Source organism: Sporisorium graminicola, chromosome SGRAM_22 (assembly GCF_005498985.1).
Source record: "Sporisorium graminicola strain CBS 10092 chromosome SGRAM_22, whole genome shotgun sequence".
In the NCBI taxonomy this organism is placed as follows: Eukaryota; Fungi; Basidiomycota; class Ustilaginomycetes; order Ustilaginales; family Ustilaginaceae; genus Sporisorium; species Sporisorium graminicola.
Genome location: NC_043731.1, coordinates 1,185,843 through 1,198,601, shown reverse-complemented (window position 1 = coordinate 1,198,601; position 12,759 = coordinate 1,185,843). Strand labels below are relative to the sequence as shown.

Below are 12,759 nucleotides of genomic sequence, written 5' to 3'. Positions count from 1 at the left end.
CCCCCGTGAGAATTGTGTTTCGCGTTCTACATCCTACACCTGAAATGACGGCAGAGCGTACAGCCCGGACTCTCGTCCCAGGAAGCCGAAGCCGAGCAGGACTTCCATCTTGCGACTGTGCCAGCCGATATCGCCCGGAACGTGGCCGTTGCAGTCGGCCAGTCTTTGCAGCGTCACCCGACGTGGATGGTCGACGGGCAGATCGCGCACTACCTCATCGCGTGGCACCACTTTGGCGTCCGGTGGGAGCGAGTACGAGGCAGCTGCGGCCATGTGGCGTGAACGGGAACGCGAGCCAGACCCTCCGCCGACCGAGTGTGCTCTCCGAATAGAGGGGATGGTGGGGCGCGCCGAAAGTGAGGGGACGCGCATTGGTGAGCGAGAAGAACGGTCGGCGTCGTCGCGCGCATCGCGCGGGTCGAGCGACCGTTCGTCGTACCTCACTGACCTTCCCCTCTTCATTGGCTTCCCTCCGTCACCGCCGCCAATGCTATCATCGGCTCCTGATCCGTCGTCAATTTTCACCCCTAGGCTAGGCACAGCCACCACGTCCTCCAACAACGCCTCGTCGCTCGCTTCCGGATTCGGCCCAGCCGCGGTATCCACCACCCAGCCTCTCCTCCCCGCGCCCCTGATCACCTTCCAGCTGCCGAATCCACCCCGCACACTCCTGAGCGACGCCTGGTTGAGCCCCACGACGCGCAAATTCGTCGCCGCCCTCGCGTTCGCTGGCAAGCTCGGCGGCGGATCCGAACCCGTCTTGAAGCCCATCATAGCCAGCTGCACCGAGATCGGGATGGGCGGCGTCTTGGCACACGGTCCCACAAGGATGCTCTGCAGATGCACAGCATTGATGGCGCTCGCATCGTGGCTGTCGTAGCCGGGGATGTTGGTGGTGAGCCCTTCCGTGGAAGAGCGCGACGTGCACGAATCGGACAACTCGAGGATCTGCACGTTGGGCGCACGCTCCCTCAGCAGCTTGCTGACTGCTTCCAGCCGGATGTGCGGACAATGCGACAGCCCGAGATCGAGCAACGAAGGCTGAGGACCCATCAAGCCAAGTAGCTCGTCCGTAAGCGCACAACCGCCAATGTCGAGGTAGCGCAGCTTACCAGAGCGGAAGCAAGGCGCTTGTGTGATGATGACTTTGAGATCATCCGAGTCGATGGGCGTTGGGAAGATCAGCGTTCCTGCAAGTGAAAGCTCGACAAGCCCTTGCGTGCACGGTGCGTCGACGAGCAGCTCTGTGACGGCCTCCGACGTGATGCGCTTGCAGAATGCGAGCGACAAACTTTCGAGCTGCAACTGATGCGAGTTGCTAAGCGCATCGAGCAGGGCAGCATCGACTTTGGTCCTCGACAAATCAAGATGGGTGAGTCGAGGAAAAGCAAGCACGAATGGATTCAACAGGTCGTTGTCGAGCGTCACGCCCGATAGGCCCAAGCGATAGAGAGAAGGGAAAGCGGTCGGCTTGGCAGGATGACGGCTCGGTCCTTCACCATCTCGGCGACGCGTCGACGCCGATCGACTGACGCTCTTGTTCTGCTGCCTCGAGGCAGTACTTCGGCCACGACCGCGCTCTTCCTCGCCATCGACGTCCATGCCATCGTCTTCCACCTCGGTCTCCTCCTCGACCGTGTTGGTCATCCTGCCGCTGAACTTTCGGAGATGCGTCTGAACAAACTCCTTCATGGCCTCTTGGAAGCGCGGAGAGACGCACTCGCAGAGGTCGAGACTCTGGAGCATCTTGTTCGGTCGAGCGTTGCTGCGCTCCACCGACACGCCGCGCAGACGACTAGGTTTGCTGTATTCGCCGTCGCGGAAGAGGAGCGCTTCTAGCACATCGTTGGAGAGAGCCGAGTCCATCGACTCGCTAGCGCCGAACGCGACGAGCCCCTCTGCTGCAGTCACAAGGGCGTGCAGACGGGCTGGAGTTACGAAGCGCTGATCCATGCCCTCTCCGATGGTTCGTCGCATGCCTTGGGTACGAAAGTTGGAGAAGTCGATAAGACGCGCCCAACGATGCAGCGTAGAAGCGTCTTCGTCGTACTCCTCACGCAGAGTGACGTGGTAGACCGGATCGTTGGGGTCCGAGTCGGGATCCTCGGTCCAAATGAGTTCGACTTCGCCGTCCTGGTCTGCGTTGATGCGAATGACGTTGCGGCGAGACGGCCTCCGCGTCAAAGAAGCGTCGCGCTCGGCGGAGACAGAGGCACTCGCCTGCTTAGCTGGTGCAGGGCTCTGATTGCGACTAGCGGGTGATGCTGGCGTCCCTTGACCTCCAATGATCAGCTTTTGTCCCAAAGCATGTGCGAAGCCTGCGGCAGCCACCATATTAACGAACGAGGCAGGGTCGGAAGGATCGACGTTGACGCGGCCGGTGGAGGCATACTTTTCGTAGGCACTAGCCAAGTGAGAAGCACCGAGCGTTCTCAAGAGCAGGTTGAAGCTGTGTGGAAGCGTGATCTGAATGCGTCTGAACAAAAGGACTCTCGCCTCATGATAGAAGGCCTTGCTGACGAGGCAGAGGTTGTATAGCGTCTTACGGGTATCGTTTTGGGTGGATGAGATCTTGCGACCGTCTGGGTATGATGAGGGAAGTCCGTGTGGGTCGATGTTTCGGAACGAGGATTTAGGAATCGAGTCGAGCCATACTAGGCCGACGATCTCTCGTAGGATTTCGGTAGGCAAGTCATTGATGGTCGCTCCACGTCCCGACGAAACCATGTCTCGCGGGGTGGCTAAGGTTGGAACAAGTGCGGAGGCAGCAAAGGCAGCGACTACCGCTTGAGATTGGATCAGGATCGCCAAGACTTCTGTGCTGCGATGACAATGTGATAACAGTGATTCACTGAAAGGAAAGATGGCTGCGATGATGGTGGTGGTGGTGGCGTTGGAGATTGAGATGACTCCGATTCGGTACAATTCGCGGAGAAGAAGGTCGAGTTGTCAAGGGTCCTTCGCCTAATCCAACTTTAACGGAAGGCTGGATCAAGCCTGAGCTTAATTGGCTCAGTCGCAGTGTCAAAACGTGGCTGAAGCGTCTCGGAAGCGCTCGCCGATTCTAAAGCCAATCTAACACTTTGGGAAGGGGGCGCAAAAAGAAGTGGAGGAAAGGTCGCGCGGTTGGTTGCAAGCTGCTTGTTCTTCTTGTTCTTCTCGCCCAACCTGTCCATCATTTCAATCATCTGCCAACCATCCTTCGATACGCTTTGGTCAAAAAATGGCGACGACAACGACTCACGACTATCCGGAGCTGGAGAACATCCCGCCCGCACCGCCTCGCTCTTCCCTCTCCGCGCCCGACTCAACAAGATCGAGGTTGGTGCCAAAGTGGGCCGCCGCCATCTTTTCGACATTTCCGCTTCATACATATCCTCCGGCCAAAGCCTACTCTCCAACTGCATCCTCACCGCCTGTCGAGCCCACGCTGTATGTGGCACCCCATTTGAACCGAGATGGTACACTGTCATCGGTTCATGAGGACGATGATCTCACCGCGGATATCGATACAGACGAAAAACCCTTTGCTCACCAAGCGCCAGCGGGTTGGTCAAGCAGTGACCCCATCGCGTTACGTTGGCAGATAGAACTCCTGTTCCGCGGCGTTGATTTCGAGGTGCGCTTCATCGATCCTTCGCACAACTGGGGCCCAGCCAAATCCATGCCTTTCCTCCACCTGCCCCCTCGCTTCCGCAGCGGCACACCATCATCGCTCCTGTCAGCTACCGAGATTCCACACTTGATCGACAACTTCTATCCTGCTTCTCGCCCTGAGCTTGGGGAGAAGGACGCTGCGGTGTGGGACAATGTCTCGACAAAGCTGGAGGCAAGGACTTGGGAGAGTCTGCTTCGAGGGCGAATCATGGCTGGCGTGTTGCTTGCAGTTCTTCTTTCTCCTCAGTCGGCGGTGTATTCTCGAACGGAGTCACAGCCCTATCTCTCCTCGCTTTTGTCAGCACAACTTCAAAATTCGTTCTTCGATCAGCAGTTGCGGCGCATCTCGGCACTCAATCCGTCCGCCTCGTCGTCATCGGCCAATCCGACTACAGTGCTTCCAGGCTGGGAGGTGGGTTTCCTTGGCTGGATCGGAGCAACGACGGCTTCCGCTGCTTCCGCCTTGTCGACAGCCGATCTGGACTCGCGCGGAGGCGGAGATACTCCCGGAGCTGCTCTAGCGAATCCAAGCGTGGATCAGACCAAAGTGGTGGCAGATGCAGTTGATGGATTGCGTGCTCTCGCTGCTCGAACAAAATCTCAGTTGTCGGCGAGCTCTTCCGAGTTGCAATTCCTTCTAGGCGCTCAGAAGCACACGTCGCTGGACGCTTTGGCATTCAGCGTGATCCACACTATCCTGACGCTGGCAGCTACTCCTCAGGCTCAAGACAGCGCAACCAATGAACCACTTCGCAAGCTCAAAGAGGTACTCGATGACAGTCCGTGGCTCGTCACGTGGTCAAGGAAAGTATGGAAGAAGTACGTAAAGGACTTGGATCGTGCTTGAGTGTTGGTATCAGAACTTTGCAATTCTATTGACTTGACATGTATCGCCAATTTGCTGCCTGGTCACTTGAAGTCTGACCAAAGTGAGATTGCTGCTAAGCTTTCGGCTTCGGTGGTGTGTATCCTTCTGCTTGGTGAACAAGCTCTTCGGTCTTGGCCGCCATGACAAAGTCGTTCTTGTGAAGCTGTTTCAAAGCGAAATCGCGACGATCAAGCGTCAGCAATCCGTCTACTTGAGTGTCGAGAATGGCATGTACTTACCCCGTTAATAGCATGACTCCACCACCATACAGTTACCCTGCCCCACTCGACCATGATCGCAGGATGATGACCTTCCGTCTCAGCTAGTGCTCCGAGCTGATTCGCAAACTTTTGTGCTGAGGTGAAATCTTTAAACTTGTACGTGCGATGCAAAGCGTCTGGATGTGTCGCCTTGGAAGAGAGAAGTGTCTTCGGTTGTGGCGATAGCGACCATTTGCCTTGAAGAGTCGTCAGTAATTGCTTGGCTTCTTCCTGAGACATGGCTGGAAGTGCCGCTGTGCACGGCTCGTACTTCTGCGCGGTGAGTGGTGGACTGGACATGGCACGAATCGAAGTTGTCAACTGTCGAGCGTAGCCTTGTTTTCGGGTAATCGTATTTCGAGGCAGAGAGGAGAGGATTGGTCTGCACAGGCGAAGCATTGCTGTTGGTTGCGGTAGCGGTTGGTGTCGGAAGGAACGTCATGGTCAAAGTCAAGGTTGAGAGCCAAAGTGGAGTCGGAACGTGGTTGGCCGAATTCCGAAACGCTCGCTCTGTTTGGACCCTGAATTCGCGTTCGTTTGCTTTCTTCCGCACCAACGCCTACCGAAGCTTTCCAGCTCAGTGGCAATCGCCGAGTCAACACCACGATGTCCGGAAACATCTTTTCATAACCTCACGGACCCTGCCAGAACGTAAGCATGGGGCTGCAAGACGCTGAAGCGGTTCTAGCCAGGCTTCGCGAGTCGCGCCTCTCGACCGAAGAACGTCGTACGGCTCTGGACTCTCTCCGCACCACCCTCGAATCGCTCTCTCCTGATGCTGTCCTTCGTATAGCCAAGGTCGCGATTAGCGATGGTCCGAACGATGTCCGCCGCATCGCATGTCAGTTCTGCTCCTCCGGCATCGATGTGGATCTGTTCAAGAATGCTGCAAACGAACGTACACGTGATGCTATTAACGAGCTCATCGAAACGATCGAGACATTCTTGAGGACATCGCTCAAAGTTCAAACCTCAAAATCTGTGTCTTCATCGTCTCGAACAGCGACAGACGTTCTGAGTCTACCGATGTCTGTCTTACGAGCTATCGCGGCCGCACTGAAGACGCTTCATGCTCTGATTCGCATCTCGCCGAAGAAAGCAAGACCAGCCACCCTGGCTTCACAGAGCACTGGCAGATCGCTACACCTAATTAGCCTCTTTGATATTATTCTACCTTGTCTCCAGGCTGGAATCCGGGTCGGCCGATCACCACCGTCGTCAATACCACGGTCGAGCAGCAGCTTGCAAGCGAGCGCTTTCTCGTGGAGTGACCAGTTACGGCAAACACGCACACTTGCTTCCCACAGCAGCATCCGCAACACCGACCAGATTGACGCTTCTTCGGCTGGCGAGACGGACCGCAAGAGCGACAAGAGCGAAAGTGAGCGCAGCGACTTCTCCACCGCCTCGACATCGATCAGGACCCGAAAGGATGAATCGCGACAGCAAGAGGCAACCGCCAAGCTCATCCGTCAAAACGCATTGCACTGCCTCGTCGAGCTCAATAGGCACGAATCACGTGCGCTCATCTCGCGCTGGAGCGATCTCCTACCAGATCAGCCTGCTATCTCACTCACACCAGATAGAGCTCTCATTTCAACATCAGCTACCTCTCGTTTTTCCACCTCGACTAGCGTCTTGGCACCCTTCTCGCTCTGCACGCTCGTCACACAAGATCCGTCCACCTCGGTACGGCTCGCTGCCATGGCAGCACTCGAATCCATTCTGTCACATGGAACACTACAGCTATCGATGGCACAAGAACGAACGCAGCGTGCGCTTTCGTTTACGTCACTCTCGTCACAGTTGGCAGGCTGGATCGTCAACATTCGATCGTATCTCATGGTTGCTCTACAGCGGGCTGCGACCGTACCGCGTGCGTCGGCCAGAACGGAGGGCAGCGCAGACGTGGTTGGGTATCCGTCTTCTTTGGCCATTGCACTGCTGCAGTTGACGAGAACTTTTGTGGTCAGCACTGCGAGAGCGAAGCTGGTAGCGACGAATGCGAGTATACTGACACCATCGGTGGTGCCGTTCGCCTCAAGTAGCGACCCGCAAGTACAAGCGTCAGCAAAAGAGCTGATTGCGATCTTGACGCCGTCGTCGAAGCCACCAAGCAGTTCGGCTATGGAAACACGGACGCAGGCAGATGCAGGCTCGATATTGATTGAGAGCATTGCTCCTACATTAGGTCGGACGCAACTGGACGCTGCGCATCTGCAGCTCACCGATCTCCTCGGCGAGGGTGTAGAACCAACAACGGAGATCTGCGAACGCGTTCTGGCCGCTTTTGAAACTGCCGTCGACCCTCTAGGCCAATTGCCAATCTGGTCGATCTTCATCAAGAACATAGCTGATGCTCCTACGCCTCTGCTGAGCACAGAATCGTCCGCACGCCTCTTTGCCGCGTGGCAATGTTTATGCGCAGAGATTAGCGGTACTTCTGAACAGCAATGTGCTGTCCTGTCAATCGTACCAGACCTGTGCAAAGTGCTTTCAAGGCATTCTGCACTGGACACCAGCACGTCGTCATTAATCCTGCAGTACGTGGAGCAATGCTGTATGGACCCTGACGAGGCGGTACGCGCTGCAGCTGTGCGCGTGCTTGGGCTGCTGGTGCTTCCCCCAGAAAGCACCGCCGATCCAACGGTTGAGCACCAACTACGCATTTCAAAAAGCTTGGATCGCGTTCTGTGGGCGAACCGAGACAAGGATGGCACCGGGGCCTTGCACGACAGCTCGAGTTTGGTGCGTCAACGTGCATCGTGGGCCTTTTCAAACGCAGTCGAAGCGCGGTTGCGATCGCAAGAGCGCTTGGACGAGCACGAATGGGTCGCACACGCTCGATACTGCCTAGAAGCGGGCAGGGACATGGAAGGAGTGGCCGTATCCGCTTGTCGCGCATCGGGAACTCTCTTAGCGTTGTTGACGGGTGCAGAGGCATCGAGCCAGACGTGCCGTTCGCTAGGAAGCTCACTAATGGAACAGCTCTGCAGAGTATTGAGCACGACGTCCAAGCCGCCCAAGTCAAGATGGAATGCCGCGTCTGCGCTGGATCGTGCGCTCGGTTCGGATGTCGTGTTGACGGAAGTTCTCGAGCCGTCTGCTGGAACTGGTGACGGTTTGCTGGATAGGATTGTAGAGCTGCTGTGCTCGAATCTGGATGCTAAGGTGTTCAAGATTCGAGTGAGCGCAGCCAACGCCCTTGTTTCCCTATGCAGCACCGCACAGAAGTCCAATGGCTGGACTGGCAGCCGCCTTGATCTGCTGGGAGAGCAGCGCGCTGGAAGGATTCGGAGATTTGCCTTGGCTCGACTGGCTGAGCTCGAAGGGGCGGCCACATCGAAGGAGTCGACGCTATACTCGGACGAGCTCAAGCGTCTGTTGAACAGTCTAGTTGCATCCATTCCACCCCCTTCTTAGCTCTAGACAGCATTCTACACCTCTATACCCAGTGTCACCAGCTCGCCGTCACTACGAACGTCCACTTTCGCCACGCAGCGTCTTGATTGAGCTCCACTTTGGCTGTGCAGTTTCTGCACCGTCAACACTCGCCTGAGCCTGTGCCGATGGTTGCGTCTGCTGCAGGATGGGGCGAGATTCTTCCTCGTCGCCGTCATCGTCGTAGCTGCTGCGGCGGCGGCAGAGTGAAGAACCGCAGCCGATACAGCGACATGATTCACGACACGTCTGAAGGCAGCCGTCGAGGCAGATGGCGGCCACCTCGGTGCAGATGGTGAAGAAGCCCAAGAGCGGTTCGATGAGGATGCCGATGCAGTGTTCCATGCTGTGTAGATTCGTCGATCGAAAGAGACGACGGGCTGGTGGGGGTTGTGATGCAAGATAACAGTGAGGGCGATGCGAATTAATCAAAGCGGGGGTAACCATTGTCGGAGGACCCTGCGCCGGTCTTCTAGCGCGCGTTGATTGTATTGATTTTTGGCAATAATTTTGCGGTCGCTTTTTCTCTACTTGATTTTTGCGATCCTTTCTTTTCTACTGTATATCTGATTTGGAATGCGGCATCGAATGTCCCGCAGCAGGAAGGGTCCAGAGTGCTTCATGCTAGTGCCGCGTTCGCTTCTCACTCTTCCGAGCAGAAGAAGCTAAAGTAATGGATTCGGCCCATGCCGCTGGCACAACCTTATTAAGATTTCACCGGCATCTGCACGCAGCTGCAGCGGACAGCGGCATCCCGCTCAAACTGCGTCCAGTCTCGCTTGGACCTCACTCCCCACCACTCGCCACTCGCCACGCGCCACTCGACCACCACCATCCTAATCACCACTCGCGACAAAGTACAAACGGCCATCGACGTGATGAGAATTGTTCCTCAATCACTCGCGCTTCTCGTCACGCTTTGCGTCTGCCTGGCGCTGTCGGCATCCGCCCAAACCATCTCGCAGCCGCAAGCCTCGCTGCCCGTTCAGAGCGCCAGCGACGACCCGAATATCACGGGCAGCTCTGCGTCCGCGGCGGCGCTGTGCTCGCTGAAGGCGATTCTCGGTACCGAATCCGGACACGGCATCGGCCCGCTCACAGTGCAACCCGGATGCATGAGCCTGACGCTCCAAGTGCACTCGAGCGCCTCCGTCAACGGTCAGACACTGCCCTCCTCGGGCATCGTCACCATCTTCGAACCAAGCTCCTCTTCGACCGGTGCGTCGTCTTCCGTGTCAACGCCGACCACTGCACCCCGCACGTCGAGCTCCGGCTCGTCGGCGTCGTCGGCGTCGTCCGCGCCGCCCAGCAGCAGCTCTAGCACCGCAGCTCCGACACAGCCCAATGCCGGCCAATCGCAGTCAAGGCCTCCAGCTGCAGTAAGCTGGGTTGCGAAGCACAATATCGGGGTGCTGCTATTTACTACGTTTGCTGTCTTGGCTGGGGTGACATACTTCCTCGACGAGCTGCTCACTTTGCTCGTTTGATTGTCAGGTCCACTTTCCGCTTTTGTCACTCTCTGTAGCTGGTCTTAGAAAATCATCTTTCCACAAAAGAAGATCGATGTGTCGTCGTTGTTCTACCTCAGAACCTGCATATGAAGAACGAGTCATCGGGAACATAGAATGCATCAATGCAGCAAAGCTTGAGATCGAGACGCAAGGTCATGCACCAAGCTCATTTGCGTCAAGCCGCCGACTGCTTTAGAGTCGAGGCGGGAAGACGAGACGTCGAAAGACGCTTCGACCAGTACCGGCACGCACACTGAAAACAGCGAGGGATACGACCAGATTTGGTTTGAGCGTTGCCCTGCTGCAATCCGGGACTGTTCTATAGTGCTCGAGGTCTGGCCGGTGTTCTATCTCTCCAACATGTCCTGTGTTGTGTGAGGTCTGCCCTGTTGCGAGACTGCCGTCGACAAGGCGTCCGCACGCCCCTACTTTTGTTGTTCGCAGTTGAGCTTGTGCCGACATACCAACTCGTTTCACCTCCAATTTTCCTTCGACCTGACTTCGACAAAGTCCTCACTCGACTCCGCTCAGCTCCGCAACGCAATTTCAACGCAATCATACACATCGCCAGCAGGAACACGTTCAGACTGCGCCGATCTCTAGGAGGTGTACAAAATGCAGATTGCAATGCTGGTATAGACACTTGGATGCAAGGACAAAACAGAAGAACGAAAGCACGACGCTCATTTTACATGGCGTGCTTGGACATGGCTCGGATCTTGGGTCCGAACTTGTACAGAGCAAACGGAATGGGCACCATAACCAGCGCAATGAACCCAAGCAGCGACGAAGCCCATCGAGGGTTCAACGTCTCGTACATCTGCGTCGCAAACAGGGGGAATCCGAAACCTGCCGCCGAACGGCAGACGGTGTTGGCAGCCAGCGCCGACGCCGCGTTGGCCAAGTAGACATCGATGAGGTAGTTAAAGACGCCCAGGAAGCAGAAGAGCACACCAAATCCAATGAGCGCACCGGCCATCATGGGCGACCAGAAGCTGATGGAAGGGTAAGAGGTCCAGCCGAACCAGAAGAAGGCGATGGTGAGGCACGGTCCAGCCAGCATGATGGGGTAGAGACGCTCCTCGGGAGGCACACGGTTGATGCCCTGCGCTTTGAGCTCGTCGGCCTCCTTGGCGTACTTGGGGTTGAAATAAAACACGTAGAGCAGCACGGCGGCGCATCCTCCAAGGAAGAAGGCAACAAACATCAATCCTGAGATGCCCGCGTTGAAACCATGGCCCTGTTGGAAGACAATCGGGTAGGCCTCAAAGAGCAAGTATACAACTCCGTAGATGAAGGAGAGGTAGATGGTCATGACGAGCAGCATAGGTTCCTGAGCGAGCATGATGAAGGGCTTGAGGAGGGTCTTGTTGAGGCGGTCCTTCCACTCGAACTTAACGAGGTCGATGGGAGCACGGTATCGGTCGTCTCCGGTCTCCTTGCGGATCCTGCGCGCCTTTTTCTGCAGGATAATGGGAGCGTACGTCTCGGGAAGCGTCAAGACGACGAAGGCAAGGCAGACACCAGAGAAGATGGTGCAAACCCAGAAGAGCCACCTCCACGACGTATGCGTGACATTGATAAAGCCCGAAACGATGGGTCCAAGCGCAGGACCGGCGAAAGGAGCGAGCGAGAAGAGCGAAAGAGCGATGCCACGCGTCTTGGCATCCCACAAGTCGGCGATCACACCGCCCGAGTTGGTCAGCGGCGAGGCGGCGAAGGTACCGGCGAGGAAACGGAAAATGAGGATGGAAGCGGTGTTTTTGGAGAGTGCGCATCCTACGTTGAAACATGTATAGGCGAACATAGCAACGATAAAGACGGGTCGTCGACCGTACTGTTCCGAGAGAGGGCCCCAAAGCAGCGGGCCGAGACAGTAACCTGCAATGAAGATTGATAGACTGAGCACCGCGACTTCGCGACCGAAGCCGAATTCGCGTTCGAGGTCTGGCACGATACCAGAGGGCGCGGACGAGGTGAAAGTGGAGTTGAGCACGAGGGTACCAGCAAGCATGGTGAGGTACCATCGGTAAGCCCTAGACCAGGTAAAAGGGTTCTCGGAATCGTTCTCGCCTTCCCAGTGCACAATGACAACGTCCTTTCCGGCTTGGGACTGGAAACGCTCAAGGTGGTTTTCGGTGTCTGCGCGTTCGAGATCACCGCCAAAGGGGTGGGTCGAGTCGTTTGCCTCGCTGCGCTCGCGTCGAGAGAAGGTCTTTGTTGGACGCGTCGCTGCAGGATCCGAGCCGTCGGCAGGGATGTAGGCAGGAGTTGCTTGGGGGGCAAAGCCGACGGATGCGCCTTTGAGAGGTGTGGCTGGCGCTGCTGCCGCCGCTGTTGTGGCTTCCTTTTCGGTCATAGAGGTGTCGGCGTGGCCAACTGCGGTAGAAGCGTCGGCGTCGCCATTGCTAGAAGAATTTTGCTTTTCCAAGTCGAGGTTCGAGTGGTCGACGGAAGGTGTCGCCGTAGAGGCAGCCTGGTTGAACGACATGGCGACGTAGGAGTCTAGGGTCGTAGGAACGCGAATCTATCTAGTGAGGATTCGAGGAAGCAGGAAAGTGGCGCATCAGGCCAACCAAATGCGTTATATATGGGTTTGCACAGAACAGCAAGGCTATCGAGAGAAAAGTTCTTTTTGCGTCCGAACGTCACACACCAGAGAGATGGAGCCCGCGGATATCCTTTGTTTTACCGGAGAGGGACAAAATGACAGAGTGATGCTGACGGACCGTTCTGGTTGCGGCGCGTGCGAACCTCGATAGCGCTTGCACTGGAATTCAAAGAAAAAAAGGCAGAGGAGACACAAGCGGACAACAATCCGAAACCGGACTGTCCGCGGCTGGTCGCGCCTGTCTATCCCCGGTCAACGCTGTCTTCTCAGTCTCTCGAACCTCGTGCCGTCGATCCACAATGATTTCTCCGTGGAGCTGCAAACAAAATTCAATTTATTTAATTCAATTCAATCCAAATTCAATTCTTCTTTCTACCTTTGGAAAGTAATGGCTCGTTTACGGAGCTCGAA

General features: G+C 56.4%; 7 protein-coding genes across 7 annotated transcripts; 3 read left to right on the top strand and 4 right to left on the bottom strand.

Annotated features, from left to right (window-relative positions):
* Positions 1-33: 33 nt before the first annotated feature.
* EX895_004095 (uncharacterized protein) lies at positions 34-2,727 on the bottom strand (the record flags this gene model as incomplete). Its single annotated transcript, XM_029884692.1, has 1 exon — positions 34-2,727. One exon carries the CDS (start codon positions 2,725-2,727, stop codon positions 34-36), a length of 2,694 nt encoding a protein of 897 aa, XP_029739402.1.
* Positions 2,728-3,223: 496 nt separating this feature from the next.
* Positions 3,224-4,504, top strand: EX895_004094 (uncharacterized protein; the record flags this gene model as incomplete). The annotated part of the gene is made up of 1 exon (XM_029884691.1): positions 3,224-4,504. The coding sequence occupies one exon, from the start codon at positions 3,224-3,226 to the stop codon at positions 4,502-4,504; it is 1,281 nt and encodes a 426-aa protein (XP_029739401.1).
* A 94-nt stretch (positions 4,505-4,598) lies between these two features.
* EX895_004093 (uncharacterized protein) lies at positions 4,599-5,085 on the bottom strand (the record flags this gene model as incomplete). The annotated part of the gene is made up of 2 exons (XM_029884690.1): positions 4,599-4,688; positions 4,765-5,085. 2 exons carry the CDS (start codon positions 5,083-5,085, stop codon positions 4,599-4,601), a joined length of 411 nt encoding a protein of 136 aa, XP_029739400.1.
* Positions 5,086-5,442: 357 nt separating this feature from the next.
* Positions 5,443-8,208, top strand: EX895_004092 (uncharacterized protein; the record flags this gene model as incomplete). The annotated part of the gene is made up of 1 exon (XM_029884689.1): positions 5,443-8,208. The coding sequence occupies one exon, from the start codon at positions 5,443-5,445 to the stop codon at positions 8,206-8,208; it is 2,766 nt and encodes a 921-aa protein (XP_029739399.1).
* Positions 8,209-8,259: 51 nt separating this feature from the next.
* Positions 8,260-8,571, bottom strand: EX895_004091 (uncharacterized protein; the record flags this gene model as incomplete). The annotated part of the gene is made up of 1 exon (XM_029884688.1): positions 8,260-8,571. One exon carries the CDS (start codon positions 8,569-8,571, stop codon positions 8,260-8,262), a length of 312 nt encoding a protein of 103 aa, XP_029739398.1.
* Positions 8,572-9,104: 533 nt separating this feature from the next.
* On the top strand, positions 9,105-9,713 carry EX895_004090 (uncharacterized protein; the record flags this gene model as incomplete). Its single annotated transcript, XM_029884687.1, has 1 exon — positions 9,105-9,713. One exon carries the CDS (start codon positions 9,105-9,107, stop codon positions 9,711-9,713), a length of 609 nt encoding a protein of 202 aa, XP_029739397.1.
* Positions 9,714-10,425: 712 nt separating this feature from the next.
* EX895_004089 (uncharacterized protein) lies at positions 10,426-12,228 on the bottom strand (the record flags this gene model as incomplete). Its single annotated transcript, XM_029884686.1, has 1 exon — positions 10,426-12,228. The coding sequence occupies one exon, from the start codon at positions 12,226-12,228 to the stop codon at positions 10,426-10,428; it is 1,803 nt and encodes a 600-aa protein (XP_029739396.1).
* Positions 12,229-12,759: the final 531 nt, after the last annotated feature.